This window comes from Globicephala melas, chromosome 12 (assembly GCF_963455315.2).
Source record: "Globicephala melas chromosome 12, mGloMel1.2, whole genome shotgun sequence".
Lineage (NCBI taxonomy): Eukaryota > Metazoa > Chordata > Mammalia > Artiodactyla > Delphinidae > Globicephala > Globicephala melas.
In genome coordinates, this window is record NC_083325.1 from 37,936,094 (window position 1) to 37,953,087 (window position 16,994).

The window sequence follows — 16,994 nt, forward strand, 5'->3', positions numbered from 1 at the left end:
ACTAAGACCCGTCACAGCTGAAAGGAAGGAAGGAAGGAAGGAAGGAAGAAAGGGAGGGAGGGAGGAAGGGAGGGAGGGAGGAAGGGGGGGAGGGGGAGGGGGAGGGAGGGAGGGAGGGAGGAAGGAAGGGAGGGAGGGAGGAAGGAAGGAAGGGAGGAAGGAAGGAAGGGAGGAAGGAAGAACTCTATAGAAAATTGTGGAAGAAATCAGATGTCATGACAGAGAACAGTATCTTTCAGAGATAATCCCATATTGGCATATAAAAACATTAAATTTAATCATACATACAGCACACATAACACAACCCATACCAAAATTTCTACAATTTAGTATCATATGGCTTTCTTTTTTAAAAAAGGAACTAGTTGAAACATAAATTTTTATTAAAGATGAACCTTAAAGGAAGTTAAAATTTATAAAAATTACATTCTAAGTTAAAACAAAGCCAAAAGAAGTAGGTGTTTTATTATGACCAAAACCCCCTGACTTTTTATATTTCTGTAGTTTATAAGGATTATAAACTAGGATCCATTCTAGCAGAACACATTATTTATGCCTTTCTTAAGGCATTTACCATATAATACAGGATTCTTTAAGACATGGACTACCACATTCACCTTTGTGTACAGAGCAGGGTATAGCACATTAGGGACTCAATAAATACAGTTGTCCCTTGGTGTCCACAGATCACAGATGCTCAAGTCTCTTATATGAAATGGCATAATACAGTTGTCCTGTATCCTCTGATGCAGAAGCCATGAATAAGCAGGACTGACTGTATTTGATAGGTAAATCAAAGATAGAAATTTTCTTTAAAAATATTCCTACCCAGGAACTCCTTCAACCCAAGTCAAGTTTTCAGACCTAGAATAGTTGCTTTGAGATAGGAGAACCAAAAAAAGGTCTTCAATTAATACGCATTTTACTCTAAACGAAGAAAGAAAGGAAAAAAACTTACAGAACACCTCATTACAGGACATTTGAGCCTATTCACATAATCTGAAAATTCTAGCTGGTAATGTGCAGTTGCTGCTTTATCATGTGATGTCCCGTGACACAAAAAATATAACATCAAATAGTTGTTTGCCAATCCTTCAGAGAAGTAGGAGTACATCTCATGAGTTATTATCTTAATTCCCAAAAGTGAGGGAGGGGCAAGATAGGAGTTGGGGATTAATAGGTACAAACTATTATGTATAAAATAAATAAGTTACAGGATATATTGTACAACACAGGGAATATAGCCAATATTTTATAATAACTATAAATAGACTATAACCTTTAAAAATTGTGAATCACTATGTTGTACACCTGTAACTTATATAATACTGTACATCAACTATATCTCAGTTAAAAATATATTATAAAAATAAAATTAAATTTTTAAAAATCATCAATGAAATTAGTAAAATTTACTTACACAAAACCTAAAGAACTATAGCAAAAGGAATCTGTTTACAAAGCTTTAAGTTTTCCAGAAAATGATATTACTAAATTCAGTATATCAAACAAAATATTTAGACTTCTTTTGGATAAGAAATTCTTATTGTTGAGTGGCCAACTTTGTTTTCTGAACTAGAACAATTCAAGAGAAAGAACATTTTAAACATTACATTGTTTCCAACATATCTTATCAGTGTTACTAGCAAGCCAATATTCTACTGCCATCTAAAGTAGAAAAAGAGAATTACTGCTTATAGTTAAGACAGAAGACAAATGAATCCTGAAAATATGATAGAATAAGTCAAATGTTTTCAGTCTATCCTATTCATGTCTCCTGATCTAAACATTTTAAGACCAGATATTTTGCATCCATTTTTTATACTCAAGTTAATTTCTTATTACTTAATATTTACTGTCCAAAACGTATACAGGTGAAGTTTGTTCTTAAACTGACTCAAGTATCAAAAGATACTACTGTACATACTTTTCTTCATTTGTAAAGAAAGGCCAATACCAGATTTTAAAATATCTTACACAGTAAAATTTTTAATCATTATATAATAAATCCAAAAACTCTACTTCAGAGACAAGAAAGCTCAATATATAAAAGCATTATGGCTTTTTCACAACTGGCTTTTCCACTGCATATATGCCACAAGAGAAATTTCAAAAGAAAAGCTGGTAAAACCATTCTTTGACAACAATAACAAAATCACTAATGGGCAGTGACCTCGAGTCATTTTGTAAACTTGATACCAAATTCACTTTAAGCCTCTGCTTTTACCATATGTACTTTCCACAAAAGTTTGCAGGTTATTGGGGCTTCCCTGGTGGCACACTGGTTAAGAATCCGCCTGCCAATGCAGGGGACACGGGTTCGAGCCCTGGTCCGGGAAAATCCCAGATGCTGTGGTGCAAATAAACCCATGCACCACAACTACTGAGCCTGCGCTCTAGAGCCTACGAGCCACAATTACTGAAGCCTGCACCACAACTACTGAAGCCCACACGGCCTAGAGCCCTCACACTGCAACTACTGAGCCCATGCGCCACAACTACTGAAGCCCACGCACTCTAGGGCCCGTGTGTCGCAACTACTGAGCCAGTGTGCTGCAACTACTGCATGCCTAGATCCTGTGCTCCACAATAAGAGAAGCCACCGCAATGAGATGCCCGCTCACCGCAACGAAGAGTAGCCCACGCTCACTGCCACTAGAGAAAGTCTGTGCACAGCAGCGAAGACCTAACACAGCCAGAAGAAAAAAATACATATTCAGAAATATAGAGTCAAATTTTTTAAAAGCCAAATGCAGAAAATTATGTATTGTATGCTCCCCCTTGTTTTTGTTTTTGTTTTTTGTTTTTTGCGGTACGTGGGCCTCTCACTGTTGTGGCCTCTCCCGTTGCGGAGCACAGGCTCCGGATGCGCAGGCTCAGTGGCCATGGCTCACGGGCCCAGCCACTCCGCAGCATGTGGGATCCTCCCGGACCGGAGCACGAACCCGTGTCCCCTGCATCGGCAGGCGGACTCTCAACCACTGCCTCACCAGGGAAGCCCCTCCTCCTTGTATTTTAAAAAAGAGAGGAGAGGCTGGTGGTGATGAGGTTGTGGACATTCTACCCCAAATTATGGCACCTTGGCATATTGAATAACTTAAGGTGAAGTAATTTAAGAAAAGGAAGAGGAGGAAAGTCACCCTGACCTCCTCACCAACCTTCTCCCCAAAATAGGTCATAAAACCCTCATGTGAGAGGTGCCCTCACTATACACAGAGGAATGGAACGTCCATTCTTATCTCGCAAAACAAAGGAATGCCAAGCAGCAGCCTACAAACAGGCCTTGCTAAATTCCCTCAGTTTACTACAATTACTTCATATTCCTTAACCTATCCTATTTCTCCATGAACTGTCCACTCTTCACCAAACATATCATAAAATACTCAGGTCTGTTTCTTTGGGTTTTCATTTCCTTCTGAAGGCTCCCTTGTCACATAAAACTTATATTAAACAAATTTGGACACTTCTCGGGGCTTCCCTGGTGGTGCAGTGGTTAAGAATCTGCCTGCCAATGCAGGGGATACGGGTTCTAGCCCTGGTCCGGGAAGATTCCACATGCCACGGAGCAATTAAGCCCGTGCGCCACAACTACTCAGCCTGTGCTCTAGAGCCCACAGGCCACAGCTACGGAAGCCCACGCACCTAGAGCCCATGCTCTGCAACAAGAGAAGCCACTGCAATGAAAAGCCCGTGCACCGCAATGAAGAGTAGCCCCCGCTCACTGCAACTAGAGAAAGCCCACACGCAGCAACGAAGGCAGCCAAAAATAATAAATTAATTAAATAAATTTATTTTTAAAAAAATTTGTACACTTCTCTCCTGTCAATCTGTCTTTGTCAGTTTAAATTTCAGACCTGGCCAGGAATCCCCAAAGAGTCAAGGAAAAACTTCTTCCTTTCCTACATTGGCTAAATATAGGATATTGTCCATACCAAAACAAAACTCTTGGAAATTAAAAACATGATCTAATGAAAAGTTCAATTAAAAGGCTAGAAAGGGGACTTCCCTGGCGGTCCAGTGGTTAAGACTCCACGCTTCCACTGCGGGGGGTGTGGGTTCAATCCCTGGCAGGGGAACTAAGATCCTATATGATGTGTGGTGCAGCCGAAAAAGAAAAGGCTAGAAGGCAAAGTTGAGAAGTCTACCAAACAGTAGAAGAAAAAACAAATAAATGGAAAATAGAGAAAATAAAAGAAAATTTGAGGATTCAGTCTAGAAGGTCTAACATTTGAAAAATCAGAGTGCTAGAAAGAGAATAGAGAAAAAAAGAGATAAGAAAATAACCAACCTAAATGTCCACTGACAGATGAATAGATAAAGAAAATATGGTACATGAAGAAGATATGATACAACGGAATACTACTCAGCCATAAAAAAAGAACGAAATAATGCCATTTGCATCAACATGGATGCAACTAGAGATTATCATACTAAGCGAAGTAAGTCAGAAAGAGAAAGACAAATACCATATGATATCACTTATATGTAGCATCTAACATGACACAAATGAACCTATCTATGAAGCAGAAACACACTCATAGAGAACAGACTTGTGGTTGGCAAGGGGGAGGGGAGGTGGGGGAGGGATGGACTGGGAGTTTGGGGTTAGTAGATGCAAACTATTACATATAGAATGGGTGGATACCAAGGTCCTACTGTATAGCACAGGGAACTATATTCAATGTCCTGGGATAAACCATAATGGAAAAGAATATAAAAGAGAATGTAGGGCTTCCCTGGTGGCGCAGTGGTTAAGAATCCACCTGCCAATGCACAGGACACGGGTTCGAGCCCTCATCCAGGAAGGTCCCACATGCTGCAGAGCAACTAAGCCCGTGCGCCACAACTATGAGCCTGCACTCTAGAGCCCATGAGTCGCAACTACTGGGCCCATGTGCCACAACTACTGAAGCCTGCGCACCTAGAGCCCATGCTCTGCAACAAGAGAAGCCACCACAATGAGAAGCACGCACACCGCAATGAAGAGTAGCCCCAGCTCACCACAGCTAGAGAAAGCCCGCACGCAGCAACGAAGACCCAAAGCAGCTAAAAATAAAATAAATAAATTTATTTAAAAAAAGAATGTATATATATATATACACACACACACACACATATATGTATGTATAACTGAGTCACTTTGCTGTACAGCAGAAATTAACACAACATTGTAAAACAACTATACTTCAATTAAAGAAAAAAGAAAATAAAGTAGAAATACAACTTTTCCCAGAACTAAAGGGTCATGAGTCTCCAGATTGAAAGGGCACACAGTAGCCCAAAGAATGAAATGAAAATCATACATCAGTGACATTCGAGGAAATAAAGGACAGAGAGAAAATCCTAAAAGCTTCCAGAGAGAGAAAAAGACAAGTCACATTCAGTGAAACAATGCCTTCAAAACTGTGACTCAATTATTCACAACCTAGAAATATCTTCTCAGCCAAATTAGCAATTAAGTGTGAGACTAGAATAAATATATCTTTTATGACTTAAAAAGAAAGAAATTACCTCTCATATATCCTTTCTTAAGGAGCTACTTGAGAACATGCTTCAGGATCTGAGAAGAGGCACAGTAAGTAAGCTGAGCCCCAGTGAGAAGATGGAGCTACTACAGCACACATCTTGGTCTGGTCAAGAGACACTCTGACAGCCAATACGGTCCCAAAGATCAAGGCAAGAAACTGAAAATTAGATCCCAGAGCAGCCATATACTCATCCAGGAAAGACATTATCATGACTTTCATCAGCCATATTCATGAGAAACCTCAACCTTGGGACCAGGGCTACACAACTAGGGGAAGTTAGTTCTGTGCTGTTTCTATCTTTTCTTTTTAGTCCACTATATCTAAAAAGTAAGACTGGGACTTCCCTGGTTTTCCAATGGTTAAGAATCCATCTTGCAATGAAGGGGATGCCAGTTCAATCCCTGGTCGGGGAACTAAGATCCCACATACCGCGGGGCAACTAAGCCCACGTGCCACAACTAAAGAGCCAGAGAGCCGCAACTACAGAGCCCACACACTCTGGACCCCATGTGCCACAACTAGAAAGGAGCCTGCACACCACAACGAAGAGCCCACATGGCGCAACTAAGACCCAATGCAGCCAAAAAATTTTAAAAAGTAGGACTTTTCCCCCCTTTTCTCTTTCTTTGTTCACGCTGTCAAGTGGGCTAGGAGCTACTCTAAACTGCCTATAATTTACTTAAGTTGACACAGAGTACGCTGTGACTGCCTTTTCCAAATACCCCTAACCATTAGCTTAATGCCTATATTCTCCTGGAGCTATCTGATCCACTGGGGCAGGGACTACAGCTGTGATGTTTATTGCACTATCCCAAGCATAGTGCATGGTATATAATTAAGATGCTTAGGGAAGCCAGGTGGTGCCCGGGTTGGGCACCCCCCCCCCATCTCCCAGAGGCTACTGAATCCCATCAAGTCTAAATTTGTTGAAATTTCTTGTTGGCCAATGACCAACTCTTTCCAAGCTGAGTTTTCTTCACTGTTACACAGGCCTAAGTATCTGTACGCTGTCTTTTATTTTACGTTTTAGGAGTCAGGTGAAGTAAATATAGAATATCTTCAATTAGTACCTCTAACAGAATTTCAATTATTTTTTAATAGTTGCTGCTTAATGAAGATGGATTTACTACTGCCCACCACGGGCCAAGCACTTCGTGAGGTTCTGGAGGATTTGTAAAAAGGACAACCAAGATGTATTGAAAATTTTACTACACTGGAGGAGTAACGTAAACCATTTAGTTGGTGACGTTCCTTTCGTGGACTTGCTTACCAGCTCTAAATTAAATGAACACATTAAACACAATGGTGAAAATACCAATTAAAAAAGTCTACTCTCGGGCTTCCCTGGTGGCGCAGTGGTTGAGAGTCTGCCTGCCGATGCAGGGGACACGGGTTCGTGCCCTGGTCCGGGAAGATCCCACATGCCGCTGAGTGGCTGGGCCTGTGAGCCATGGCCGCTCAGCCTGCGCGTCCGGAGCCTATGCTCCGCAGCGGGAGAGGCCACAACAGTGAGAGGCCCGCGTACCGGAAAAAAAAAAAAAAAAGTCTACTCTCCATTAAAAAAATATGTATGCTTAATAAATATTTGTTGGATGAATAAATGTACAAAAATATTAATAATGGTCATGTCAGCAGATGATAGTGTGTGTTTTTACACATTTCAAATTTCTATACTTTCTTTAATAAAGTTAAATAATATTTACAATACAAATTATTAAGAGAAAGCATATAGGTAGCTGAATGTTTGCAAAATTAAAAATTAAATTAAATCCAGCATACGTCACATGACCTATCCCCATTATAAGATATACAAAAACTGTATTACCACAGGTCTTTCCTTTCCAGTCAATCTAATTCTCAAAAAAATTATAAATTTTCATAGCTTCAAGAGAAGAGACAAAACCAGGTATTTAAAATACAAATATTTCAGGCCTTCCGTGGTGACGCAGTGGTTAAGAATCCTCCTGCCAATGCAGGGGACATGGGTTCGATCCTTGGTCCGGGAAGATCCCACATGCCGCGAAGCAACTAAGTCCGTGCACCACAGCTACTGAGCCTGCGTTCTAGAGCCCATGAGCCACAACTATTGAGACCGCATGCCACAACCACTGAAGCCCACGTGCCTAGAGCCCGTGCTCCACAACAAGAGAAGCCACTGCAATGAGAAGCCCACGCACCACAATGAAGAGTAGCCCCCACTCGCCACAACTAGAGAAAGCCCGAGCGGAGCAATGAAGACCCAATGCAGCCAAATATAAATAAATAAAATAAATTTTTTTGTGTGTGTGGTATGCGGGCCTCTCACTGTCGTGGCCTCTCCTGTTGCAGAGCACAGGCTCCGGACGCGCAGCCTCAGCGGCCATGGCTCACGGGCCCAGCCGCTCCGCGCCATGTGGGATCCTCCCGGACTGGGGCACGAACCCGTGTCCCCTGCATCGGCAGGCGGACTCTCAACCACTGCGCCACCAGGGAAGCCCTAAAATAAATATTTAAAATAAATAAAATACAAATATTTCTTAGTCTTTTACTACTTTAAATCTTAATATATGTTACTGATATTATTTTCTCAAATAAATTTAAACCAGTTTTCATATGTTGACAGTAAAAACTCGATTCTCAAGTTTACATTAAATTTTATATTATTTTAAATTATATTAATAAACACAAATTTTACATCCTCTGAATATGAAGAAAAATTCCAAGTTCAAATTATAACCATGTTTTACCAAGAACACACACTGAGTACTACAGAATTATTAAAGCTTTTTTTTTTTTTTTTGCGGTACGCGGGCCTCTCACTGCTGTGGCCTCTCCCGTTGCGGAGCACAGGCTCCGGACGCGCAGGCTCAGCGGTCACGGCTCACGGGCCCAGCCGCTCCGCGGCATGTGGGATCTTCCCGGACCGGGGCACGAACCCGCGTCCCCTGCATCGGCAGGCGGACTCTCAACCACTGCGCCACAAGGGAAGCCCAAAGCTTATTTTTTATTTACCACAAACCTCATGAGCATAAAGAACAAACTAGTGAAATTCCTCAAGAGGACATAAGAGCAAATCCCTATTTCCTAAATATTCCTATTTTAGATTTGAGTCAAGTGACCAACTTATAATTTACATACAATGTTTTTTTGCAAATACCAAACATTATGAATTTAAGAACATTCTGAAACAGGGGTCGGCAAACTTTTTGTGTAAAGGTTCAGACAGTAAATATCTTAGGCTTTGAAGGCCACAAGATCTTTGTCACAACCACTCAACTCTGTTATTATAGTGGTGAAAGCTGTCATAGGCAAGATGAAAATAAATGAGCATGTGGCCATGTTCCAATAAAAATGTATTTATAAAAAACGGATTGCAGGCCAGATTCTCCCAGGGGCCATAGTTCGCTGACCCCTGATTATACCTTCCAGAGTATTATACCTTCCAGCTCTCCCCATACAGAAGTAGTGTCGGTTTTCTCTCTGTGCTTACCTTTTCAATGGCAATCTCCACATTTAAGCACTATCCATTCATTCACATTTTCTACAGATTTTTACTAAGTGCATATCACATGCCAGAAACAGTTTTAGGTGTTAGTGATAAAAAAGGAAAAAATAATAATAAAGTCTTGCCTTCTTAATGCTTACATTATAATAGGGGAGTCAACAAATAAACAAGCTAATAAGTACATAACTTCAGTTAGTGCTAAGTATGAAGATAAGCAAAGCAGGGCAAAAAGAGTGGGGAGGAAGGGTGAGGCTCTTTGTATAGATCAGGGAAGACCTCATAGGAAATCACTTTTAAGTAGAAAATGAATGAAGTAAATGAACAATCCATGTGAATATCTGGGGGAAGAGCACTGCAGGCATATGGACAACTACCTGCAAAGGTCCTAAAGAAATTCAGAAAGCACCTACCAGGTTTAAATAAATACAAGATTAGTATGGCTGGAATAAGACAATGAGATCAGAGAAACAGGTAAGGGGGAGATCACAAGGACTTGAAGGCTATGGTAAAAGGACTGGATCTTATTTGAAGTTTGAGGTGAAGCCATGAATATAGAATGGTTGAAAGCACGAGAGTTAGTAGGTATGATGTATGTTTTAAAAAGATCACTGGTTTATTTGTCAATTACATCTCAATAAAGTTGGGGGGAAAAAGAGGTTCACTGGTAGCTGTGCTGAGAATAGACTAGGAGGCCGAAGTGGAATAGGAAGGCCAATCCATAGGCTGTCACATGTATTTGTAGACTTCTAAAACAGGATCTAGGGACTTCCCTGGTGGTCCAGTGGGTAAGACTCCACGCTCCCAACGCAGGGGCCCGGGTTCAATCCCTGGTCAGGGAACTAGATCCCACATGCATGCTGCAACTAAGAGTTCACATGTTGCAACTAAAGATCCCGCACACTGCAATGAAGATCCCGCGTGCTGCAACTAAGACCCGGCACAGCCTAAATAAATAAATAATAAATAAATATAAATAAATAAATAAAATAAGATCTAAACATTTTAAAATTTTAAATTATAGAGAAAATAGTATAAAATAAATAAGCAACAAGGATAGATTATACAGCACAGGGAAATACAGCCATTATTTTGTACTAACTTTAAATGGAGTATAATCTATAAAAATATTGAATTGCTATGCTGTATACCTGAAACATATATTGTAAATCAACTATACTTCAATTAAAGAAAAAAAAGGAGGGCTTCCCTGGTGGCGCACTGGTTAAGAATCCATGGGTTCGATCCCTGGTCTGGGAAGATCCCACATGCTGCGGAGCAACTAAGCCCGTGTGCCACAACTACTGAGCCTGTGCTCTAGAGCCCGCAAGCCACAACCACTGAAGCCTGTGCATCTAGAGCCTGTGTTCCACAACAAGAGAAGCCACCGCAATAAGAAGCCCGCACACTGCAACGAAGAGTAGCCCCTGCTCACTGCAACTAGAAAAAGCCTGCGTGCCAGCAACAAGGACCCAATGCAGCCAAAAGTAAGATAAATAAAATAAATTTTTTAAAAAAGGAAAAAAAAATTATAGAGGGAAAGAGAAATGGAAAAATTAACATTTGATTGATAGAACTGAATAAAGAATTATATCAACAATAGATCCAAAAAATTCAATAGAATTTTCATCAAAAATTTTTGTTTAGGGACTTCCTTAGTAGTCCAGTAGGTAAGACTCTGCGCTCCCAATACAGGGGCCCGAGTTCGAACCCTGGTCGGGGAACTAGATCCCACATGCATGTTGCAACTAAAGAGCCTGCATGCCACAACTAAGACCCGGCGGAGCCTAAATAAATAAATATTTTTAAAAAATTTTTTTGTTTAACATGAGATTTCAGTGATGAAATATAATATCATCACCAACAGAGGGCAGTAGTGAATACAGAACATAAGTGTACAAACTGTGATCCAGCTTCATAGTTAAAGATCCTTCTCTAGAATTCTAGTAAACTAGAATTAAGGAGCATACCCACGAGGTTAACAGCAGGAGCAAGAGATAGAGAGTATGCAAACACATATCTATGAGAAGTTGAAATTACAAATGTGAGCAAAAAAATAATTAGCTAAAAACGGCAGAGTAGGACTTCCCTGGTGGACCAGTGGGTAAGACTCCCAGCTCCCAATGCAGGGGGCCTGGGTTCAATCCCTGGTTGGGGAATTAGATTCCACATGCATGCCACAACTAAAAAGAGCCCACATGCCACAACTAAAGATCCTTCATGCCGCAGCTAAAGATCCCACATGCCGTGATCCCGCAACTAAAGGTCACGCGTGCCCCAACTAAAACCTGGCACAGACTAAATAAATAAATAATTTTTTTTTTTAAAAGGCAGAGTATTTATATAGGATGTCATTTCCCTAACTAAACACACCACTCTCAATTCACTGATTTCACTGCTTCACAGGAGATACCAAAAAATAAAACTAAAGCAAGTGAACAGTTAGCTTCACGTATCTACGAGCAGATGAAGGGTTTGTCCTTTTGTGATCAACAGGCAAAGCTACAGAGGGTCAATATCCCAGCCAAGTAAGGTAGAAAAGCTCCAGTTCAAGTGGAAAACAGGGACCAGTACAAATGTGAGCAATCAGTACACTACACCCAGGCAAGGAACGTGAAGATTAGAGGGAAAGGCTACAGCTCAGGAAGCACCTGAACTTGAAACACGGGCTATGAATAAATGAATGCAGGCAGCTGGCAATAAGGAGATTATTAATGTGTACCCACTGCCCATTCCCTGCCGGGAGTTACACATCCCTCCTTCCCTTTCCTCCTATCCCTGTTGTCCCTTTTCATTTTCACTCTCTTTATAGAACTTGATGTTCTATAGATGATTGAAAGGTATGGCCACCAAATGACAATTGAGGTACTACTCCATTTTTATGCTCAGTTTTTTTCCCTCTGCTTAGACTCCTACATTTTTTTCTTTAGTATTTTTCTCACTGCTTTTATTCTAGCCTGCATGTTGAATTCAAGATTGTTGAGACTCCACAGACAAAAGAAAAAACTGTTTTGACCTGTGCTCTCATCAACATGTAAAAACACATACCCTGGCTCACTTCATACTCATTAGTATGACTACTATCAAAACACACACACATACACACACACACACACACACACACACACAGAAAATAACTGGGGATGTGAAGAAATTGGAATTCTTGTACACTGTTGGTGGGAATGTAAAATGACACAGCTGCTGTTGAAAACAGAATGGCAGTTCCTCAAAAAATTAAAAACAGAATTACCATATGATCCAGCATTCCCACTTCTGGGTATATACCCAAAAGAATTGAAAGCAGGGTTTCAAAGCAGTATTTGTACACCCATGTTCGTAGCAACATTATTCACAATAGCTAAAACAAGGAAGCAACCCAAGTGTCCACTGACAGGTGAATGGATAAGCAAAATGTGGTATATACATACAATGGACTATTATTCAGCCTTAAAAAGTAAGGAATTTCTGACATATACCACAACATGGATGAACCTTAAAGACATTATGCTGAATGAAATAAGACAGTCACCATAAAGACAAATACTGTATGATTCCACCTATATGAGATACTTAGAGTAGTCAAAATCATAGAGACAGAAAGTAGAAGGGTGGGGGAGTGGTTTATAGGGAGTCACTGTTTAATGGTACAGAGTTTCAGTTTTACAAGATGAAAAGTTATAGATACAGATGGTTGTGATGGATGCACAATATTATGAATGTATTTAATACCAATGAACTGCATACTTTAAAATGGTTAAGGTGATAAATTTTATGTTTTATGTACTTTACCAAAATTTTTTTAATTGAAGGGAAAAAAAATACCCTGCTAAAAATGCAGGAGTAAAGGTTAGTAGGAATAAAAAAGTTGGTTCACTTTTTCTTGCCTCCTACACCAATACTCTACATTGGGTATGGCCATGCATTGGTCAAGTTGAGCTATTCACCATTTCTTGAAGCTGCTCCACATTTTCCTGCCCCACCTCAGCTATATTCTTAGCCTAAATGCCCTATGTGGCTGCCCTTCATTTCAGTCTAAAATACTCTACACGTTCTTCAAGCACAACAAAAACGGGGCTTCCCTGGTGGCGCAGTGGTTAAGAATCTGCCTGCCAATGCAGGGAACACGGGTTCGAGCCCTGGTCCGGGAAGATCCCACATATCACGGAGCAACTAAGCCCGTGCTCCACAACTACTAAGCCTGTGCTCTAGAGCCCGCGAGCCACAACTACTGAGCCTGCGCACCACAAATACTGAAGCCGACGTGCCTAGAGCCCGTGCTCCGCAACAAGAGAAGCCACCGCAGCGAGAAGCCCGCGCACCACAACGAAGCGTAGCCCCCGCTCGCCGCAACTAGAGAAAGCCTGCATGCAGCAACAAAGACCCAATGCAGCTTTAAATAAATAATTAATTATTTGGGGGAAAAAACCCAACAAAAATGGCATCTCCATCTGCCAGAAGGAACTAATATCTCTTTTCTGTCCACAGTAGTCCACTCAGACCTCTATTTCCAAATGCTACAGCATCCTTGCATCATGTTTATTTGTGTATGTTCTCTTTTATTGCAGCTAGACATTCCATCTCTGCTTTTTGTTTAAAAATCATGTTTGCTTTTTATGTTTCCATAAGAATTAGAGAGATGTTTTATCCCTGAGTGTTGCTTATAAGGTAAACGAAGATTGGAACTAGATGTTATCTTGAGCCCATAGTTTCAGCCTTAAGTCAAACAATCAAAGGCTATTTCCCTTGGTACCTCAGACCAGCAGCTGTGCAGAAGCTGTGCTGCCAGGCACAGGCAAATCTTCTATTCTACTCCCAATACCAAAAGAACCATGCTACTCAAAAACCACTCAGAAAACTTAAGTATTCTAGCCTCGGGCAGAGGACTGAGAATAGTGAGAGCAAGACCTATATATTATTTAGTAATGTATTTTAAAGAAAATAAGAGAGAGTTTCTAGACAATCTTTTCTTGCAGTATACTGCAATTTTTATCTCATAACAAAACAAAAGAATCAAAATACAGGCCACCTAGAGAGAAGTAGCCCCCAATATTTAGAAATCCTAAGACATTGCCTACACAAGTGCTGTTCTTACTTTTTGGCCTGCAGTCCCTTATCCTCATCCCCTGTAGACCTAGCAAACACTTCAGAAACTCAGGTAAGATGTCAAATTCTCTAGGAAACCTTTTCTGACCACTCAAAGGGTAATATTAGATAGATAGAAATACAAGGTATTCACTAGTGATTTATGATATCAACTAAAATTACTTAGAATGTCTAGAATCACATATGAGATATTACTCCTTACATTTCTATGAGACAATCCATTTACCTTCTGTGAAATAATTGCTTTGTTTCTTTTGTCCAGATTCAAATCCTCTAAGCAAAAGCAGTTTTGAAAAGAGAAACATAGGGGACTTCCCTGGTGGTCCAGTGGTTAAGACTTCACCTTCTAATGCAGGGGGTGAGGGTTCAATCCCTGGTTAGGAGCTAAGATCCCACATGCCTCGTGGACAAAAAACCAAAACATAAAACAGAAGCAATATTGTAACAAATTCATAACCATAATTCAAAAAGAGACATGTACTACAATGTTCACTGCAGCACTATTTACCATAGCCAGGACATGGAAGCAACCTAAGTGTCCACTGACGGATGAATGGATAAAGTAGATGTGGCACATGAGTTATTTGTAGTGAGGTGGATGGACCTAGAATCTGTCATACAGAGTGAAGTAAGTCAGAAAGAGAAAAACAAATACTGTATGCTAACACATATATATGGAATCTAAAACAAAAATGGTTCTGATGAACCTAGGGGCAGGACAGGAATAAAGACGCAGACATAGAGAATGGACTTGAGTACTAGGGGGTGGGGGGCTGGGGGGAAGGGGAAGCTGGGACAAAGTGAGAGAGTGACATGGACATATATACACTACCAAATGTAAAATAGCCAGTGGGAAGTAGCCGCATAGCACAGGGAGATCAGCTCGGTGCTTTGTGACCAACTAGAGGGGTGGAATAGGGAGGATGAGGGGGAGGTTCAAGACGGAGGGGATATGGGGATATATGTATACATATAGCTGATTCACTTTGTTATATAGCAGGAACTAACACAGCATTGTAAAGCAATTATACTCCAATAAAGATGTAAAAATATACATATATTGTAACAAATTCAATAAAGACTTTAAAAATGGTCCATAACAACAAAATCTTTAAAAAAAATAAATAACTGCCTTTTTAAGGTATCATAAGCAATTCTGAAACACAGTAACTGCAAAAGGATAACAGATGAAATATCAACACTGACTTTAATCAAAGTGTAATGCTTAGGCTAAATGCTTAGACTCCTTGAGCCTGTTTCCTAATCTTTAAAATGGGTGTACACCACATAAGGTTTTTGCAAGAAACAAATTAAATAAAATATAACATGTCTAACAGAGTTCCTAACACATAGGAGGCCCACAAAAATAATTTTTACAGGTTATCTCTAGAGTACACTTAATTACTAGATTCAGTCCTATCACCAATGTTGTCCAATATGGTAGCCATTAGCCACAAGTGACTGTTGAGCACTTGGAATGTGACTAGTCCAAACTGACATGTGCTTTAAGTGTAAAATACTCACCAGATTTCAAAGACTTAGTGAAAAAAATAATCTAAAAATCTCATTAATATTTTGTGTATTGATTACACGTGAAGAGATAATACTTTGGATATACTAGGTTAAACAAAATGTTAAAATTAATTTCACTTTTTTCTTTTTACTTTTTTAATGTGGCTACTAGAAATTGTAAAAATTGCATGTCTGGCTCTCATTACATTTCTATTGGACAGGCTGAGCTACTCTTTGACTTCAAGCTGGTGAACGTGCTCTCTTAACCATACAGTGGACTGCTTTGGCTGGGGTTCACTCCGGCTAACCCACCCCTTATCCCGGCATACACATGACCACTTTAACATTCTTGAACACTTCCACGGCCTGGGAAAGCTGATAGCTTGATCGCTCTTAATTTTAAAAAGTATGGAGCGCACAGATCCGCCGAGGCAACTCGAAATCGTAACCTACACAAGAGAGAAGTGTCTGGAGACAAAACCCAAGTTTTCTCCGGTGGGTGTCGGTCAGCACTGCTGCGGGGAGCCCTAAGAAAGTGAGAAAAGGGACAGAGCGAGTGCAGGGGATCTGAAGGAGCGTAATGTGGAGCCCCTGGAGCGGAGGTCTGAGGAGGGAAGCCTTTCAGCTTCTGGGGTGACGAGTCGGAGGGCGGCGGGGAAGAGATTCGACTCCGCGGCGGAGGCTGCAGGGAGTAGCGGTACCTTAAGAATCCCCTTCATCTTCGCCATAAAGGGGCGGAACTCCTCAGGTGGCACCTCCGGATAGAGCTGACTCCGCAGCAGCTCCTCCGTGATGCCCGGGTGCCCATGGAAAGCGTCCTGAGCCAGGCCGCTCAACAACCCGCTCAGCGGCTTAGCGCCCTCAAGCTCGCCCGCCATAGTTGGCGGATGCCCCGCCCCCCAACAGCTGAGCGTGGCCCCGCCACGGCAGCCGATATGGGCCTAAACAGCTGGACAAAGGCGCGAGAGGAAAGTGGCGGCAGAGTTCCAGCAGGGGTCGGTGTTGGCCCCTCCCAGCTCTGCAAAACCCAACCCTTAGGTTTGCCACCGCGGAGCTATCAATCCATTAAGTTCCATACCGCTCACTTTGCTTCCGCTTATTTCCTTCATCACTCCAGGGGCTTGTCGAAGAAAAAAATTGCTCAATGGAGATTACTTTAGACGGAGTAGCATCCTATGCGGGTGGCAGTTTAACTTTCGGATGGCTGTATCTCACTGCAAGCTTTGCCAATCCATTAACTGAATAGCATCTATCACTCAAATCTGACCTCTGCCTAATCCTTACCTGTGCACCTTTGTCCACGAAAAATTTAACTATACCCTGGTAATATGTTTTTTTGGGTTGTTAATTGCCTTTTTACATACATGTGT

General features: G+C 41.1%; 1 protein-coding gene across 2 annotated transcripts in view; it reads right to left on the minus strand.

Moving 5' to 3' along the window:
• Window positions 1-16,516, minus strand: part of COMMD1 (copper metabolism domain containing 1) — a 148,339-nt gene extending 131,823 nt beyond the window's left edge. For both annotated transcript variants that reach the window (XM_030877342.2, XM_030877341.2), the window contains exon 1: window positions 16,326-16,516. In XM_030877342.2, the coding sequence (XP_030733202.1) occupies window positions 16,326-16,502 (177 nt within the window). In that variant the 5' untranslated portion in view covers window positions 16,503-16,516. The remainder of the gene's footprint in view (window positions 1-16,325) is intronic.
• Between the last annotated feature and the right edge of the window lie 478 nt (window positions 16,517-16,994).